Below are 20306 nucleotides of genomic sequence, written 5' to 3'. Positions count from 1 at the left end.
GTATTTTACACTTACCTTTTAAAGTTAATGAAACAAAAAATTCTGAATAATAAGGTTGTCCAAAAAAATGTATTTTGGGATGAATGTGACCATGTTAATATGGGTCTATAATCAGATCTACTGAAAACATTAAGAATTATCAGTAAATCTCCTCTAAATGGTAAGAAGGGTGGATATTCAGATGCCTAAGAACAGTGTTGGTAATGTTCTGCGTGGGTGGAAGGAAGAGAGAATGGCAAACTGTTATGTAAAAAGTCAGTGTGTTTAGATAGCATCACTAACAGCAGGATCTATGCATTGCTGGAAAAGCACTCCTCTTCAGGCCCAGGTGCCCCTAGAGGTTAGCATTGTACGAAGAGCAGTACCAAGGAAAGTAGTAACCACACCACACTTTCTCACTTTATGCCACATGTTGAATGTGGGTTATGGAATACTGTAATGCAAGGGAGAAAAATGCTACAGGCCGTGTCTAAGTCTCAGCCTATACCTGCATTCAAATCCCACCTGGGTCCTATGAAGAACAGCCAGGGCTCTGAACCTCTCTGAGCTACAGCATCAGCCTCTACACTCCTGTTTAAAGTGAGCTACATACACTGTCAAAAAACCTTTGTAGAAATAAAGGAGAGATAAGAAAAATGGGCTGGGCGGTGGTGGTGCATGCCTTTAATCCCAGCACTTGGGAGGCAGAGGCAGGTGGATTTCTGAGTTCGAAGCCAGCCTGGTCTACAGTGTGAGTTCCAGGATAGCCAGGACTACACAGAGAAACCCTGTCTTCAAAAAAGAAAAAAAAAAAGAAGAAGAAGAAGAAAAATGAAAAACACAGTTTTGTTTTGGGATCGGGCCTCAGGATAACTTCAAACTCATTATATATATCCAAGGATGACCTACATTCTCAACTCTCCTATTTCTACATCTAAGTGCTAATGATGAACAAAATCATTTTTTAAAAAAAACTATTATATTTTATTTATGTGTTTTGTGTATATGTATACACATTTGTACGTGTGTGTAAATGTGTATGTTTTCATTTGTGTGCACACATGCATGGAGATCAGAGACAACTCATGGTAACTGGTTCTCTCATGAACTTTCAAAGTTCACTCAAGACCTTATAAGCCTGTCAAAGTTATTCTTATTCAGATCTTTTCTTTTATACAGAAGGTAAACTACAACATACAGAACCAAATTTATCCATAATTTAACTGACAAATTTGGTTTGATTAGTTAGTTTGTTTATTTGTTTTTTTTTTTTTTTTTTTTTTTTTTTTTTTTTTTTTTTTTTTTTAGTTTTAGAGACAAAACTCTTTAAAATGCTCTAGTTAGGAATTGGCTTTTTTATGTATTGATATGGCATTCTAAAAACCATATGCATACTTCTACTTGGTAGACCCAGTTTTAAATACCAAAATACGGTAAGAGATCAACTTGAACTTCATAACTCCTCACAAGTACATACTTGATTAAATGTGTTTACCACACACTAGCACACTGTCGTTAGAGAGTAACCTCTCCCTTCTAAATATTCAGGGCCATCACTTCAATAAGCGTCCATTTAGTGCTCATCCTCCAAGCCACCATTACTACAGTTGCTCCAAACTGTGAGTTCCAGTCAGCTTCCTTTCGGTGCATTAGTAGTGCATCCTGCTTGCATGCTTGTCCCTTATCTATATAAAACAATCCTGTGGAGAGAGTTCAAACTTACCCAAAGGTCATGCTCTGCATAGTCAAACAGCAGCCACACCTTCCTGTCGCTGTGAGAAAGGAACACCTTCTGCAATGCGATCACATTAGGGTGTTTCAGTTCTCTCAAAAGCTGCATATGAGAGAGAGAGAGATGGGGGATACATGAGAATGGATATTACTCCACTAGCAAGGAGGACATATTACTACACGAGCAGAATTCTTTTGAGACAGGTCTTACCACAGTCCTGATTAGCCTCTGAAGGACAGGTAGGCCTCACTGGGCCTGGTTTTGAGGGAAGCAGCAAGCACGGAAGGGAACCAGCTCTAAGAATACTCCAACAGTCCCTTTCTGGTCCTTTTCTACAGTGTGTGTGTGTGTGTGTGTGTGTGTGTGTGTGTGTGTGTGTGTGTGTGTGCGCGCGCGCGCGCGCGCGCGCGCGTGTTTTAAAAGAGTGTCGTTTTAGATAATGAAATGTTCACTAATGGGGAGACACTGCATTGCCCACCCTAGAGAGCACGGCTATCAGGAGTGGTGCTCCTCAAGTACACTCCTAAGGCCTGGAGCTGACAATGCTGGATCATGAACACTGCCCAGAGTGTAAATGCTACAGCAGAGACTCCACTCCATGTGGGAATCAGGAAGTAGTGGGATCTTTACAACATACAGCTCTGTGGAATGAAGGAGGGCTGTTGGAGTTCTGCCCTTGAGGGACATACTGGGCCTCTGGACCCTCCTCTCTCTCTCTCTCTTCTCTTCAGCTTACAACCCAAAGGCATGAGTATTAATAGGCCTCTGCTACCACATGCTCTGGCTATGAGGTACTGTGCCATCACAAGCTCCAGGCAAAAGGGCCAAAAAGCTATGGCCTGAAATCCCTGACACAATAACCCTTTGCATGTAGTAATCTGATTATCTTAAATATCTGTCACATAGACAAATGCTGACTCATGTAACGGTCCTGTACACACAGAAAAAGAATACCCTTCCCAGGGTACAAGCTTCAGGTTCTACCCTGACAAGGAAGTGGACAGGCCAAATGAAAACTCATCACCTGTACACTTAGGCAGCAGCTTGAGAAGATACAGTCACAATGGGATGAGTATTTATAAAAGCCTTATAAATGTGCCTGTCCCAGACTACTCAACTGGGATTCAGATTTAATAGGCACAGAGAAACACACTTCAGTTTTTGTTTGTTTCTTTTAAAGATTTATTTATTATGTGTAAGAACACTGTAGCTGTCTTCAGACACACCAGAAGAGGGCATCAGATTCCATTACAGATGGTTGTGAGCCACCATGTGGTTGCTGGGATTGGAACTCAGAACCTTCAGAAGGGCAATCAGCGCTCTTAACCGCTGAGCCATCTCTCCAGCCCTGTTTGTTTGTTTTTAAAGATAGGAGCTTAGCATCCATGTTCACACAGGCCTATAATCATAGGCCTACTCAGGAAGCTCAAGACCTATTTGGACTAGAAAGTAAATTCAAGCCTTAGGCAATTTAGTGGGACCCCATCTCAAAACAAAAAGCAAAAAAGGTATGGAATACAGCTCAGCACTAAAGTGTTTGCCTAGCATATGTATATTTCAGCCTCTAGAAAACACACGTGTGCCTGCACACACATGACCTAACTATATTAGTCAGACTGGCTTTGTACTTGTGATCCTCCTGCCTCAAACTCGCAAGTCAACACTTAATAGCACTGGCTGCTCTTCCAGAGGGTCTGGGTTCAATTCTCAGTGTCCCATGGCAGCTCTGAAACTCCAGTTCCAGTTCCAGAGAGCTCTGCTGCTGTCCTCTGGCCCTCCCAGGCACTGCATGCATCTGGTACTCTGACATATATGCAGGCAAAACACCCATACACATAAAAAAAGGTTAGAAAATAAAATTTAAAAAACAAAACAAAAAAACAAGTACGAACCACAACATTTTGGTAAGCAGCTTTCATGTCTTGTAATGTAAAGTTCATTATACATTTGTTGATATTTTTCCTTTTTGTTACCTGTTTATTGAATACTTAATGTGCACAATAATTATATAAAAATGTTTAACTCCCATTTAATTCTAATAAAAACTGTATGGTACAACTTTATTTTAGGATCAGGGAAGGCTGGCAGGCCTGGCAGGGGGCTGGCTTCCCCCTTGGGTGAGGAGGGAGAAACAGTAGATACTCGGCTAACTGTGTCGGCCTCCAATGCTACTGGCTCAAGCAGGACTGCTCTTTGCTTTAGATGCTACATTAGTCACGTGCTCCTAGCCAATGACAGGATCAAACAAAGTGCCCCCCACACACAATTCTAGGAATTAAATGGAGTCAGTCACTATTAAAGTTACCACACTTGGACAGGTTTCTGTGCATGTTTCGTGGATGCTGCTAAGAACGTGATGGAGTAAGAGGCAGAATGACGTCAGACTCAGCATGCCTCAGTTTGCACAGGTGTATGTTTATGTTAGCATAGTTTATCCTAGTAACTGTCTGCATTTGCCTCCCGGTCAACCATGGACCTTCTTGGACAAAAGCAAATTGTAATTTCCCTCTGTGTCCCCAGAAATGGCACAATCCCAAGCTCACTGAAGGAGTTTGCAGGTTCTTTGTTTTGGCATCTCATTTACTTTATGGAATTTAAATAAGACGTATGCAAATATCTATATAGGCATTTGCCTCCTGCTCACACCTCTCCCCCAAATGCAGCACCTCTACTTCAGTGTCTAATGGCTACACCAGAGGTGGAACTGTTGACTTTCCCTGTCTTCAACTCCACCTGATCTTCAGAAACAGGCAAAGGCAGTCGGGAAGTAGAGGAAGAGCCTGATCTACTCTATCCTCTGCCATCACTCCCTGAAGAAGTGCTCCCTGGCCTTCGGGAAGTAGAGGAAGAGCCTGATCTACTCTATTCTCTGCCATTACTTCCTCAAGAAGTCCTCCCTGGCCCTACTATGGAAATTGTAATCAGCTCTTCTCCACTTTGTTTTCCAGTCAGTACTATGATTTTCACAACTAAATTAAAGATTGTCTTTGCCTTCAAATGTAAGGATAGACAGGTGTAAATTGTTTTTTTTTTAAGGTAAAATTATACTGCTATATATTCTTCCAAACATACCACAGCTCTTTATTCCTCATCTACAATTTCAAACTAATGCTTCTTAATTTAGGAATTTGAAGGAGAACATTTCTACATCAGTGGAATAAAATGCACTGCCAGGAGAATACCCTCTTGGCTACCTGTTCCCAGTGCCGGGGAAACTGGTCCATAAATCCACACTGCAGGTAAGGGACCACAACGCAGAAAAAGTCTTATCTACTGTCAGGCGGGCTCTGTGCTGTCCAGCATCTCTGACTTCCCTCCCGAGGTCATAGAAGTTGGCTGTGCACAATTTGCACATTCATTTCAATGTTCCTAATGTGTATGCACACCCATCCTAGTTCCTTCATTTCCCAAATTTCCAAAGATATCATTCTTTTAACAGTCACTGTACAGAGAGAGGTACTTACTTAAATTGACACCGCTTTTTAAGTTGTTCATTGTCATTTTCTATTAATAGCAAAGCTTTTTGCTGTTATATAGTCCCAGGGCTCAAAATGGCACCTATGACATAATTAAGCACTCAATAATAGTTGTTGAATGACTTAAATCTATTAAGCCAGTGTGATTCTTATGCCTGAAAATAATAAATAGCCTTGTAAAATTTTGATTTTTTTTCACAAACTATCCTCTATCAGAAAGTATTTTGAATGATTTTTTTAAAATTAAGATATATTCCACTAGAAAAGTGGACATGCAGGCGGAAATCAGAGTCCACTATATATGGTGTCTTCCTCAACTGCCGCCACTTTCATTTCTGGGGAAAGGTCTCTTACTGAAAGCTCACCGACTTGGTTAGGCTGGCCAGCCAGCAAGCTCCAAAAAAGCGTCTGTCTGTCTCTACTTCTCCAATACTAAGATTACAGAGGCATTCACCTGAACCTGGGCTTTTTCAGGGCTTCATGCTTGAGAGATGTGTACTTTATCACCTGAGTCATCTCATCAGCTCTCAGATGTATGTTTAAGACTAGTTTACAAACGAAACGTTAGGTCCTAGATAAACATTACACAAAAAGTATATTCATTACCCTCACTTTGCAACAAAACAAGCAAGTAAGCCTTCTATCATTGTTTACAGAACAAATAAAACAGCCATGAACAACCTCAGTGTTCAATAATAGCAAAACGGATAGTTACAGTATATCTACACATTATAGCTTCAGATATATATACTAAAGGGTTTTTTTTTTAATTTTAAAAATTTAAAATTTTTAGGGATTATGTGGACACGACTACAAGAGTCATCGGATCTCCTGAAGCTGGAGTTACAGGCAGTTCTGAAAACTGGTATGGGGGCTTGGAATCCAATGGAACTCCTCTGGAATAACCACAGAGCAATAGCTCCAGTCCAACTACACATTTTTAATGATATGTATTGTTACAATGTTGATATAATATTCTAAAATCTATAAAAAATAATTTATTTACAAAATAAATCGTATAGCAAAATATCACTAGTACCTGTCTCACTGTGTGAGATGACAATCACTTTTCTTTCTGAAAATTTTTACAATGAACATTATTGGTATTTTAAGAAACATCACCCATCCTAAAGACAGCCCTTCCTCTCTGAAACTCCACTTGTCACAGTGTGTATGGTGATCTAGAAAGGATACAATGAAAGGAGGGAGCCATGGCCTACTTCTTGCCAAAATCCTATTTGTCAATGGACTTTAGTCTTCTGTTCTATAAATATTTGCTCCACATGATACCATACAACCACAAATATGCTTTAGATTCATTTAAGCAGCAGTTAAGTAGGCTATGACACACACCAAATGCTAACTTCCAAGCTAGATACTCGGTGTGGTAACCTGACTGCAATGCAACCTTGTCAAGGTGTTCAATTACATGTTCTTCCAAACATGTAATTATAAAATGTATCTACTTTTCATTGTCCTAAACACATACAAGATCTACGTTAGAGCTCTAACCATTTTCCTCTAAAGTACTATCTAAGATCTTTGCTGAAGCCCAGGATTCTTTACCAAGCTAGATTCCAACATGCATTTCTATTTTCACCCACACTCCGTGTGCTGCCTATAACGCTCCCCATTTCTATTTTTAACCCACATTGCCTTTCGTGTGGTCCCTTGGGTTCCAGACTCTTTTTTTTTTTAAAGGACTCTAAAATTCTTATACTCAAATAACTTACTTTTCCCAAAATAAATTCAACTTTCTATTCTTGTTTGATTATTTTAAATAATAATATGAGTCATAGGGACATCAGACTTTCTCTTGGGTAAAACATTCCAATGACTTTATTTTAGAAAGTACTGAGTATATCAAAATTTAAAACAACATAATAATGAAGCAGTGAATTTTATAGAAAATTAGGAGAACTGCCTAATTTCCCTGGGGAGTGATCCTAAAGTAATTGTTAGTAATTGATAGTGAAACTAGACACCCTCACACCTTTAACAGGCCTTTTCAAAGCTAGCATTTCAAAAGCATATTGGCTACATTAGAACCTTCCAGCAGGAGGCACTCAAACTATGAAAGGAGGTTTAACAAGCACAGTAGCTCAACTACAGATCCAGGTTCTGCTACACATACACATAGACACACTTCCACTCTCTCTAGTATCCATGCTCAGGTACCAGTCATAAGCTCCAAAGGTCAATGTTCCCCACTGCTACTTGTTATAATACAACATTACATATAATGCAAGCAAAACAAAACCAAAAACAAGTGAGTTCTGATTTACTAGCAGTATGACACAAAGTAAGCCCTTTAACTCTGAATCCTGTAGAATAATCTACTTACACAAGCTCCCATAACAAATAAATGACTATACAGTGATTGCATATACAAACTCTATGCCCATTCTTTAAAAAGCTAACCGATCAGTGCAGTAAGAAGCACTCATTAAAGACACGGGCCATGATGGAAAATGGCTCAGTGCTGCCTCCCAGGTGCCTGAACCCTCTGGAAGAGTCAACCATGATACAGTGCCTACATGAACGCTGCTTCTCTTTCTACCAAACAAACTGCTTTCTTTTCTCTCAGACTTCAAGTTCTGCACATATTTGCTCTAAGAGCAGTATCTATGTTGTAAAGTCTAAAAGAAATAAATTCACATCTCCCTTATTGTGATATGTGTATGTTTATTTAGGTAAGTTTCCATGTAATACATTACATATGAGAATTTGAAAACTTTTTTATAAATCAACAGGACTGTGAATACATAAAGTTAGAATATGGAAAATGAAACAGATACAATGGAATCTGCGTGGTAAAACCTAATTCTCAAGAGCATTCTAATTCATTCCTCTCTCTGCCTCCCTCCTCCTCTCCGTCTACCATTTTCTAAATCTAAATGGTGTGACCACTCCAAATCCTGTAAGAAATTACACTCTTGTTTATAAATTATAGCTACGAGTTTGCATTAGTAACTAACAACTACTGAACTACCAACAGACCTGATTAGATGCTGTTTGGCTCGCTACACTTCAAGAGGAGGTTTGAACACAGTGAATTAGACTCAATCAATCCATCGTGCATCCTTCATTCTACAGTTCCTCACAGAAACTTTAACAGAGGTAACTGGGAAGACACTGAACACAATCCAGGAAACATCTACCGCACTGACTGTCACACGAAACTCCTTCATCCTAGCCGCTAATCAACCTACGTATGCACTATGAGAAAACAGAGGGCTGTCTTATACAATGAAGTAACTAATTTTAATTTATGTCTTTTTACTATGCATCTACTATTTCTAATCAACGAATGTTAAAAAAAAATTATGTCCGCCGGGCAGTGGTGGCGCACGCCTTTAATCCCAGCACTTGGGAAGCAGAGGCAGGCGGATTTCTGAGTTCGAAGCCAGCCTGGTCTACAGAGTGAGTTCCAGGATAGCCAGGGCTACACAGAGAAACCCTGTCTCGAAAAACCAAAAAAAAAAAAAAATATGTTCTCACTAACAGTGTGATGTTTATTACATTTTTGTGTGGTATTGAAAATATTCAATGCCTGTTCAAAGTCAGACAGTCAGCCACCGAGCTGTATAGTCAGCCCAACTTCAATGTTTAAAATGAATTAAACTAGCAGATGTGAGTTTTTACGGAAATACACTAAGCAACAATTAGACTTAAAAGGCTGGAGATTATTAAATTATAATGATGAAAATCAGGCAAGTACGGATGAACGGCCTTAAGCCCTTGGAACACTGACACCGGAGGTCTTTAAGACAGGGTCAGAGAGGGGGACTAAGAGTGTGGACAAGAGATGAAGAGACAAAAATTTACAATAATCTCATTGTTAGCAGTGTACATGGACACACTATAAAGCAAGTTTTTTTGATTTCTGAGCTTTGATATACAAAATCTATTCCAAGTTTGTATGGTGTGTGTATGTGTGTGTGTTTCAAATATTACTGGACTCAGTCAACAGCAAGCTTGTAAACACCATCCAATCTAAGACAGCAAGGAGTCATGCTTCCTGTTATATAGCTTATAAAAATCAACTCAAAAAAATATAAGGGGGCTGGTGAGATGGCTCAGCGGAGAAGAACACTGACTTCTCTTCGGCAGGTCCTGAGTTCAAATCCCAGCAACCACATGGTGGCTCACAACCACCCATAATGAGATCTGACGCCCTCTTCGGGGGTGTCTGAAGACAGCTACAGTGTACTCATATGTAATAAATAAATAAATCTTTTAAAAAAATATATAAGAGACAGACAATATAAACAGGTATTTCACAAAAGTAAATATAACTTAAAATAGTAAAAAAAAAATTATGGAATACTATATCTACTTCTATTTTAAATGCAAATTGAAGCCAAAGAGATGTGTTTTATTCAGAGCAGGGAAGTTTTTTAAAGCTTAAATTGTATAAATGACATCAGTGAGAAAATAGTAAAGAAATGCTTCATTAAAAGAAGTTAAACTAGTTAAACGTAGCACAGCACAGAGCCATTAAAACTACTGAGATAAGATACATGTGTTCTGTTGACATGGAACAATCACGAAGAAATAACAGTAACTTCAAAAGTAAAACTAGGTGTATATAATTTCTCTGGAATTTTTTTTTAAGTGTTATGAAAACTTTGAAAAGGCAGTTGGAAGCCACTTATTTACATTAGCTACTTTCTTGCTGAAGGAAAAGAAAAACAAAGGTTTAAAATTTCCATATTATGGGCTGGAGAGATGGCTCAGCAGTTAAGAGCATTGTGCTGTTCTTCCAGGTCATGAGTTCAAATCCCAGCAACCATATGGTAGCTCACAACCATCTATAATGAGATCTGATGCCCTCTTCTGGTGTGTCTGAAGACAGCTACAGTGTACTTACATATAATAAATAAATAAATAAATAAATAAATAAATAAATAGGGAAAATTTCCATATTATGGGCTGCTGAGATGGCTCAGGAGGTCAAGTGCTTCTTGCCTAAGCCTGATGACCTGAGTTCAATCCAGGGGGCCCACACAGTGGGGGGCGTGGGCGGGAAGAGAAGGATCCCTGAAGGCTGCCTGCCTTCCGACCTCTACACACACTAGCCACAGTGCTTCCGAGCCTATTCAACACACAACAATTGAGTAAATGTAGAAAGTTAAATATTTAAACTTTAAGTCTTTTAATACTGTGTGGGACTGTGAAAGGCAGCCCGTTTTCTGGTTGAGCTAGGTTTAAACCCTGGAGACAGAGCGGGTGTTCCTGCAAGGGATGGAAGGCTCCCACCAGGCCTCAGCTCTCCATAATTCTGTGGCCAGAAGTCACAGTAGGGTAACGCCCCAAGCCCCGCCAAAGGTAAAGGACATGACTACAGATCACACAGCCTCAGAACAGATCTCCATGTTAATGAGGTACCGAAAGGCTTGGAGGGCTTAGCCAATTAAAGCTCTCCTTCCCGACACTCCTCCCTGCAAAAGGTATTTAACCCCAGGCCCACCCAGAGAAAGTGGAGTAAGGTTTCATTCATCAAGGACTACCTCTTCTCACCACCGGCAACAGAGACTTTCCTCAGAGCAGGAACCAGCCAGAGCTCTCTCCTCCTTCCCGCTTCCCTTTGGCCCGGCCCAGGGCTAGAGCCAGCCCCGTGGGCCCCTACACCATTCTCAGCTCTGCAGTGTCCAAGAGCGTGAGAACCTATCGTCCTTGGCGCGACCCCCCCTTTCTTGATTTTTTACTTCCTCAATCCCCTTCTACCCCATACATTTGTAATTTAGGAAACAATCTCCTTCTTATGTTTATTATTCATATATATACATATACATATATATGTGTATACACACACACACATATATATATTATATATCCCATTGTTTTTATATGTATATGTACTCTACATAGTCCTTCCATTTAATATATGTAGTCAGTGTATCAACAAATACCTGGGTTTTTTTGTTTTTTTTTTTTTAAAGGTCTTCACATTTTTATTCTTTGTGCACAAAGACTAGCATGATCCGTTCCAGTGGTAGACAGTCAAATAACCAATTCAGGTCGCTTAGTCCAACTCAAAGAAGCCTATGTCCTTCTCGTACTGACAGAGCACTGACGGCACATGTTCAGTCAGTATTTGCAGATCAGACTGTGGCGGTTTGAGCAGACATGGCAAGAGGGAGAACCCTGGCTGAACTTCCGTGGGTGACTCCAGTAGAGCTGCTGGTGACCCATCTTGACTTCAGACGCCCAACGAGGGAAAAGGCAACAAATACCTGTTTTAAGTCTTCACGGCAAATGTCAGTCAGTGGGTAAACTATTTGCAACCCTTATTCTAGAAGCAAGGTCAGTATGGGTGGGAGTGGGCATGACAGTAATAGGAAGGAAGAGAGGGCAGCAACATAGTAATAGGATCTAGTCACTGATTCGAAGACAACTGATCCAGGATGGCCAGGAAATAAACAGGCCTGGTGGGTATGGTTTAGAGATAAGAGACAACATTACCAATCTAAATGGGGGAATGGCTGACTTTAGTATCAGGTATTAGAGATGAATGTTGGGATCTGGAGCTCAGAGACAGGGCTTGACTGGAGGCAAGGAACCTGGGACTCACACTGCAGAGAAGAGGTGCCATGTGACAGGAGGAGATTAAATAGAGAACGCTTTAGGAAAATAAATAATAAAGTATTTTTTTAAAGAGATGCAAGAGAAAGAGGATACAAAGCCAATGTCTAGAATTCTAGAGAAAAACATAGGTGGTTTCTTCGCACAGGACCCTTCTGAGCAGAATGAGAGCAGAGGACCCTACACACTAAGAGGAATTCCCAGTAGATGGATCAGATCCTATTGAAGGGATTTAGAAACCAAAAAAGAAGAGTTTTCACTACTGAAAATTCAAATGCCACAGTCAGTATCACGTGTGTCTCAAAGCTGGTGCAGCAGGGGAGCCAATCACGTGTGGGAATGGAAATACTTTTAAAACTAAACTGAAGGAGAGATAGAGCCAGGATGCATCCCAAGCCAAGTTGCCTTCAACAGGCAATGAGCAGAAGCCAGCAGGCCGTGGCTAGCGGGGTCACTAAGGGTTCAGAGAAGCTCTGCATCATTTGGCTTTGTTACAACAGGAGAAACAACAACATTTTTAAAATACAGAAACAGAAAATAGATATAGGAAAACTAGTGTTTACTCAGATTTCACAGACTCTTTCCTAATTATTTGCTCATTGTAGCCCAAATTAACATGTAATTAAAAATTCTAGTTTTTAACAAAATGAACTCTAAAGTATTAAGTATCACATAACTGACAAAAAGACCTTCTAGCAAATGAGCAAGTCAATATAGCTAGTGACCCACGGCATTCCTCCCAGCTGCTTCTCTGCACGTATTTCTAAAGGTGCACACACGCACGCACACACACACACACACACAACAACAACAACAACAACAACAACAACAACAAAAAATGATGTCCCTTGTAGTTGGAACAGATACTGTGGAGGGTCAGCAGTAAAGACAGAGCTGAGCCAGCATCACCAGACCTTTAGGAGGGTGCGCTAACCAAGTGCAACCTTTACCACTTCAATTCTGAAGATAGTAACTTGGTAAGATTATACCAGTAAAAACAAAACCCAAACAACCTCACACAAATATTCATGGTTCAGAGCACCTTAAATCTATAATACCTAATAAAGCTAAGCATTTTTTAGAGCTATTATCAAGCAGAATAACGATCCTGGGTCAGCAGTTTCTCTTAACCTGCACATCACTGGCTCTGCAGCTCCCTGACCTGATCCCAGCATTCTTCTGGCGGCTTTGTGTCTGCTGCAGTCTGTGCAGCTCTCTTTGTGGGAAAGGGAGTTGGGATGGGGTAAGGTGTTTGACAGGGTTTCTCTGTGCAGCACTGGCTGTGCTGGAACTCACTCTATAGACTAGGCTAGCCTCGAACTCATGGAGATCTGCCCAACTCTAGAGTCTGAAACCAAATTTGACAAAGTATCAGGGGCCAAAAGCAAACAAAGTGAAATCCAAAGGCCACTGCCACATTTCAGAAATACACAATTTTAACTACGCACCCAAAGCAACCCTCTAAGGAGGCTTCTGTTGGTCCAAAGTGGGGCCTGGAAGTGGCAGTGCTACTGACAATGCTCTAAATGACAGTCTAGCTCAGCTCAGGCTGGAAGCTGCTGGTGAACTGACCTTCCTCAGAAATCTGTCAGGAAAAGCCATTGCTTCCATCATCCACCCACGATGGTCAACCATCTTAGACACAGTGCATCTAGTCCCTGACTAACTCAAACAGCACCATGCTCACTCCAGGCGGATGCCACATACACAGCCCTCCTACCACTGCCTGTGCCCATAAACTGACAAGGCTTTCCCCACCAGTTAGACATCCCAAATAAACCATCCTCCTCCTCCCACAGAATGGTCCTGGTCAGTGGTCTCGCTGTGCCCCGGCTTACAACTTTAGCAGCTTCTCCAGTACAGTAATCCAGATACCTACTAGAACTACTGAATCTGAATCACAGGAATAGGCCATTAGAAAACAGGACTGCTATTCAGCAGAGTGTTAAAAGTTCAAAGCCAACCTCAGCTACACACAATTTGGAGAATGGCCTAAGCTGTATAAGATTGCCTCAACAATAAGAAAAGGGCATTCCAAATAACTCTAAGAACTCTGCCCTGGTATGAAACAAGCAAGATGCCTCCTTATGTAAATACGATTAAGAATTCTAAGAGGTCTGCTTGCTTCCAGGCATTACTAACAAAGGCCATGCAGATGTCTGAGGTCTGGGCTGCTACCTGGGGTCTGGGTCACAATGATATCCAAAGGCTAAGCTGAGAAGGCCTGCCTGCTTCTCAGCTGTGGCAACACCCCTGGGCAGCAGGGGGTAGCAGGCCCTGGTGACATGGGTGTGGGAGAGCTGGCAGGTCGACCAACTCAATTACCACCCAGATCCAGGACTTTGAGTTGGCCCACCCCAACATCCACCCCATCTATGCACGGCTGGAGCATCTGAAGGGACTGGTCCTGCAGGAACGAAGCTGCAGGATCTCCATGACTCAGGCAACAACAGGATGAGGATTGATGATGTAGCAGAAGCCAGAGGCCTTGAACCAAACGAATGACTCTCTGCAATGAATTTTTGCAAGTGAAGCTGTTTGGACAAAAGAGTATACTGTGTGACACACTGTGACACACCACAGCTTCTACAGTGAGATTTTTGTTTTTAATCTTTATTTATTTTTTGTTTTGTTTTCTTTGGGGACAGGGGGAGATTACAAGGGCAACAGGTAGATATGGAGGGACTTCATGAAGACTCAATTAAAAGTTTTAATTTTTTTTTAAATATAATTCTAACTCTAGGTGTGGTAGTATACACCTTTAATTCCAATATTCCAGAGGCAAAGCCAGGCAGGTCTCATGTTTTTAGAGCTGTCAACAATTTTGTGGTTTCTAGGAGAGCTGAAGATCAATGCAGGTTCCTTTCCTCCTCTTGGTCACTTTCTTTACCACTTTGGTGAATTACAGAAAACAAACAAAAACCATGGCAGTTCCTGCCAAAAATGAAGCATTGGAGGGATGGAGGATGGTCCATGTAGAAGCCGGAGGTTAACTCCCATGCTGTCTTCGGGGTAAAATGGCACTATTCTTAAATGTCTCTTTTACGGTAGAAAAACTGAGGAGGCTAAACGGTGAAGTGCCTCATCCGAAGTCACACAGCTAACAACACAGTGGTAAAGTAATGTCCTTTTTCTCCATCTCCTCGCCATACACCCTAGACCTGGGTGCCTTGCACATGCTAAACAGCTCTACCACTGAGCTACACCCCAATCTAAAGGAAGTCTTCTGATGCCACCTATCAATATACACAAAACATTTTTCACTACTCCCAGAATTGTAACCAGTCTGTTTTATGTAACATATAACATAAACTTTTGCTCAATAACCATCCACTTTAATAAGCAGTATTAATGGCTTCCCCATCATTACACTGTCTGAGCATAAGATTGTTTTAAATAGCACAATCCTTTTGCTCTGATTATTATATACATTTAATATCATGTGTATTATAATACATACATTTGTACATTTGCCTAACTCTTTAATATAAAAATATACAGGAAAAAAGGCCCTGTTTTCAAGTGGTAGGTAATTATTTAGTTCCTAGCTCCACTGAGAGCTAAAAGTAAACTCAAGGCTTCATTACTGGTCAACACCATATATTTCCCTCACCGCAGTGAGTTCCTGCAGACAGTTGGTTTAGACCAGTGATTTTCAACCTTCCTAACACTGTTACCCTTTAATACAGTTCTCATGCTGTAGTAACCCCCAACTATAAAACTATTTTTGTTGCTACTTAATAACTGTAATTTTGCTACATAATGTAAAGATACCTGTTTTCTGATGGTCTTAGGCAGCCCTGTGAAAGGGGTTGCGACCCACAGGTTGAGAACCTATGGTTTAGACTGTGCTAGGTCATGTAGTCACTATTGTGTTCTTGGAGAGGACAAAGGCTGTCCATCCACCTACTCCGCCTGAGGACCTCCCTCCGCCATGACTCTACTGACCTCTATCTGCAGCATACAGGATCTGATTCTGAGAGCTGCTTCCCTCAGGACAGAAGACAGAGGGAACATTACCTACTGGCATCACCACTCCTGTTGCCTCCAACCCCAACATCTACCTCATCTATTTGTAAGAGTTCTTAAAGGCATGGTTTCCAACCAATCTTCTAAGAAAGTTTCACTTTAATGTGTTCTGGCAACATGATAACACTATCAATGTGATCTCTCATTCTGAAAGGGTAATATAAAATTTTCACATTCTGGCTGGAGAGATGGCTCAGTGGTTAAGAGCACTGACTGCTCTTCCAGAGGTCCTGAGTTCAATTCCCAGCAACCCCATGAAGGCTCACAGCCATCTGTAATGGGATCTGATGCTCTCTTCTGGTGTGTCTAAAGTCAGCTATAGTGTACTTATATACAATAATAAATAAATCTTTGGGCGGAGTTGACTGGGGCAAGCAGGGCTGACCAGAGCAAGCAGAAATCCTAAAATTCACATCCTACCATCTATAGCTAAGATGGTACAGGGTGAGTCGCCATCTTAGACCCAAGAAGCTGGGCCAAGATGGTTGGTGGATAAAGCACTTGTGGCCCACAAGTCTGCTGACCTGAGCTAATCACCCAGAACCCATTTTAAGGTAGAAGGAAAGAACTGACCCCACAAAACTATGCTTTGACCAGCAATGAAGAGATCAGCTCCAGATCTTTGGAAAATTCCACTCCTCCTCTCCAGAAGGGAGGGGCTCTTTACATTCCTCAGAAAGACCACAGGGGGGACCAACCGTTGGTAGCAAGGGAAGCACTTGCTACCTCATTCCCTAAGGACCAATCAGTTTAAAGTCACACTGTTCTGCCAATCACATTGTGCCTAGTTGCTGATGCTCTATTCCGCCCCTGGAAACTGTATAAAAACTCGCCAAACAGGCTGCCCAGGGTCGCCTCTCCTTCAGATGCAGGACATCCCCAGCACTCTGGAACAATAAATTCCTCTTGCTTTTGCATTGATCCCCAGCTCCTGCTGCTCACTGGTGTGTGTGTGTATGTGTGTGTGTGTGTGTGTGTGTGTTCCCAGTAGCTAAGTCTCATCTGAGTCTTACAGCAGATGTGCATCACACAAACACATACCATACACACACTAATCATAAGTTTCTTAGGTTAAAGTTGTTAAATTTGACAGATACTTAAAATAGTCAAATTAACAACTCGATAGTTCAACTGGCTCTCCACTCTTCTATTTAAAAATCTGTTTAAGAAAGAAGTAAGAAGAAAAGTTTTGCCTTGTGCAAGAAGCAATGCATATAAAGTGAGAAATAGAAAACTCACAGATTCATTATGTAAAAGGAACCTAGACACTACCCAGGACCTTCAGTTTCAGCAATCCAATTTCTAAGGGGGAAAAGCAAAGTGGTTTTTCCAATTATCTATAGAAGAAAATAAGTAACAACCTTGATGTAATTAGAGAATGAAGAAGCATAGGCTAAAATGCAGGGAATCTATCCAATCCACAATGTGGGCTTTGGGGGATTTCCTTTGGTTTTGTTTTCCCTCCATTGTTGTTGTTGATGGTGGTGGTGGTAGTGGTGGTGATGGTTGGTTGGTTGGGGGTTGGTATGGTGTTGCTATATATTCAAATGATAAATACTAGCCCCCAAGATCTAGAAGCAATCCTGACAAGCACATTCTCACATACACCAAACATCTTGTGTAAACTTTGCTCACCCATCTTCTCTGACTGCTTAAATAAAGGTGGCTGGCAGTCAATTACAGGGGAGAACAGAGGTAGGTGGGGCTTCAGTCACTGGGTTGGAGCCCCACATAGAGACCACTGGAGAGAGGAAAGGAGAAAAAAAGAGAGCAGGAGGTCTCCATTAGATGGGACGGACCAGGGAGAGAAGTGCATCCAGAGGACAGACTGACGGAGCAGAAACAACTCTGGTGAGACTCAAACAACAAGTAACTTGGGGATCACAGCTGAGAAAAAGCCTGTCTAGTGGAAGAAAATAGTTTGAGGGTAACTGCCCAGTAATTGTGCTAAAGCTGATTATACCTCAATAATTGGGGTGTTAGCCAGGTCATATTAAGAACTAATAGAGTTAGTTATTAAATATCTTATAACAAGTTTGTTTGTTGTGTGATGTTGTTGTTTTGAGATGGGTTTCTCTACAGCCCTGAATGTCCTAGAACTCGCTATGTAGATCAGGCTTCTTCAATCACAATTCTGAATCCAGTTCACAATCATGGCAGAAAACTTACTAAGGAGCTATCAGTTTCTTGAAATTTCTACGTAAGTCAGGTACAGATACAGATACATCATGGAACCTTACCACAAACGGTGTCCGAAAGGAAACATCATGTGAGCTTGTCATCCGTGTGCTTGGGATACATGCACAGATCTCATTAGGCGTCACAGTTCTCCATAGGTGACTATGTGCTTCACTTCAGAAATTTGTCATCAAGAAAAAAGGTTGGCACTCTAATCACCACTTGAGAAGAACACCAGAGGAAGCACAAATAATACAAAAGCAGTAACTTTTAAACAACCTAGTCTTGAGGCCATCTCAAGGAGTTTATTATGTGAGTCTTGCCGACATACTTTGACTAACTGCCTAGAGGAGCCTACGAGAGATCTGCTCCAGCTTGTCAGCAATGCCCATGGGAAAGCGCTGAAACCACCATGCCTGTCAATGGTCAGGCCTGACTCACTTGTCCAGCTCAGGAGCCAACCACACTCAAATAACTCAGCAATGGCCCTGGGGCATCAGCCAAAAGACAGCCAGTCTAGGTGGAAATGAAATAACTCCTGTCTAAGTCCATGTGAGCTACAATCTGTAACAAATTACCACAGACTGGCAGACCTACAAACACGTTTATCTCACAGGTCTGAGGGCTGGGTATTCTGGAGATCCTACAACTGTGATAACCAACTTCCCTCTCACTGTAACCTCTTAGATGTAAGAGGTAAGGAATCGCTGGTGGCTCTCACGAAGACGCCCGTTGCACGATAACTTTAGGGTTAGGATTTCAATGTGAGAACACTCTTGGAAACAGAAATATTCGAAGCAGATTACTGCTAAAATGATCAAGAGGTTCTAGTCCACACCATGATGGGCTCCTTCTCCTCATTACTTTCAACTACTGCATAAATGATGGAGGGATACCACAACTCATCTAATCACTTACAAATGTTAGCAATCCACAACAAAAGGAGAATGCTTACTTGTCTTACACATATGATGTAAAATAAAGTAAGAAATAAATTCAAGTATATGAAAAGCCAAAATCCTACATTTAAATAAACCTAGTGAGAAATGATAACTACACCACAGGCATTTGGGGAATATACGAAATATAACAATATTAATGTGTAAATATTGATACATTAATAATGGACAAACACTGAGTATCTGCTATTTTCTATAAAGAAGAATTAAAGCTTACTTATTAATCATACTGTCAACATCCTAGCTAATTACAGGATATATAATACCATGGTAATGAGAATGGCCACATAAGTGATTGTGGCCCTCTAAGACTAAGGCAGAGTTGCAGTCTTCTCAACACCCAGTGGCACCACAGCCATGACAGCATCTAGCATAGGTCTTCACTGGTCTGTTTGCACTGATGCTAGTGTAAATGAGCCTAGGGCACTGGAACTCATGGAAAAGTACAACACAGAATTATTTACAGTGTACAGTTCTTAGAATGACAGTAAGCAGCAATTATTGGCCTAAGTTTAGGAAGTGCTGAATTCAACAAGTTTCCTGACTGTATACATCTCAGGGCTCCTAATGAACTAAGTGCATTATGAACCCCAACAGTCAGTAATAAATCTTACCTAAATACACTTTATAGTAGACTCCTCTTTTCTCCCAAACAGCCTGTGAGCGGTTCTCAGTCCTAGTACTCCATGGAGCCTGTGAGCGCTCCTCGGTCCTAGTACTCCATGGAGCCTGTGAGCATTCCTCAGTCCTAGTACTCCATGGAGCCTGTGAACATTCCTCAGTCCTAGCACTCCATGGAGCCTGTGAGCGATCCTCGGTCCTAGCACTCCATGGAGCCTGTGAGTAGTCCTCAGTCCTAGTACTCCATGGAGCCTGTGAGTGCTCCTCAGTCCTAGCACTCCATGGAGCCTGAGAGTGCTCCTCAGTCCTAGTACTCCATAGAGCCTGTGAGCGTTCCTCAGTCCTAGTACTTCATAGAGCCTGTGAGTGCTCCTCAGTCCTAGTACTCCATGGAGCCTGTGAGTGCTCCTCAGTCCTAGCACTCCATGGAGCCTGTGAATGCTCCTCAGTCCTAGTACTCCATGGAGCCTGTGAGTGCTCCTCAGTCCTAGTACTCCATGGAGCCTGTGAGTGCTCCTCAGTCCTAGTACTCCATGGAGCCTGTGAGTGCTCCTCAGTCCTAGCACTCCATGGAGCCTGTGAGTGCTCCTCAGTCCTAGCACTCCATGGAGCCTGAGAGTACTCCTCAGTCCTAGTACTCCATGGAGCCTGTGAGCGTTCCTCAGTCCTAGTACTCCATAGAGCCTGTGAGTGCTCCTCAGTCCTAGTACTCCATGGAGCCTGTGAGTGCTCCTCAGTCCTAGT

At 41.6% G+C, this 20306-nt stretch overlaps 1 protein-coding gene and 1 pseudogene across 3 annotated transcripts in view; both read right to left on the bottom strand.

Annotated features, from left to right (window-relative positions):
* Cdk19 (cyclin dependent kinase 19) overlaps positions 1-20306 on the bottom strand; it is a 155919-nt gene that overhangs the window by 52446 nt on the left and 83167 nt on the right. For all 3 annotated transcript variants that reach the window (XM_031348460.1, XM_031348462.1, XM_031348461.1), the window contains one exon: positions 1703-1813. In XM_031348460.1, the coding sequence (XP_031204320.1) occupies positions 1703-1813 (111 nt within the window). The remainder of the gene's footprint in view (positions 1-1702; positions 1814-20306) is intronic.
* On the bottom strand, positions 11117-14002 carry LOC116075356 (annotated as a pseudogene).

The sequence above is a fragment of the Mastomys coucha genome, unplaced genomic scaffold (genome assembly GCF_008632895.1).
Source record: "Mastomys coucha isolate ucsf_1 unplaced genomic scaffold, UCSF_Mcou_1 pScaffold3, whole genome shotgun sequence".
NCBI lineage: Eukaryota > Metazoa > Chordata > Mammalia > Rodentia > Muridae > Mastomys > Mastomys coucha.
The sequence above is the reverse complement of the archived record's forward strand: the minus strand, read 5'-3'. Positions and strand labels throughout refer to the sequence as shown.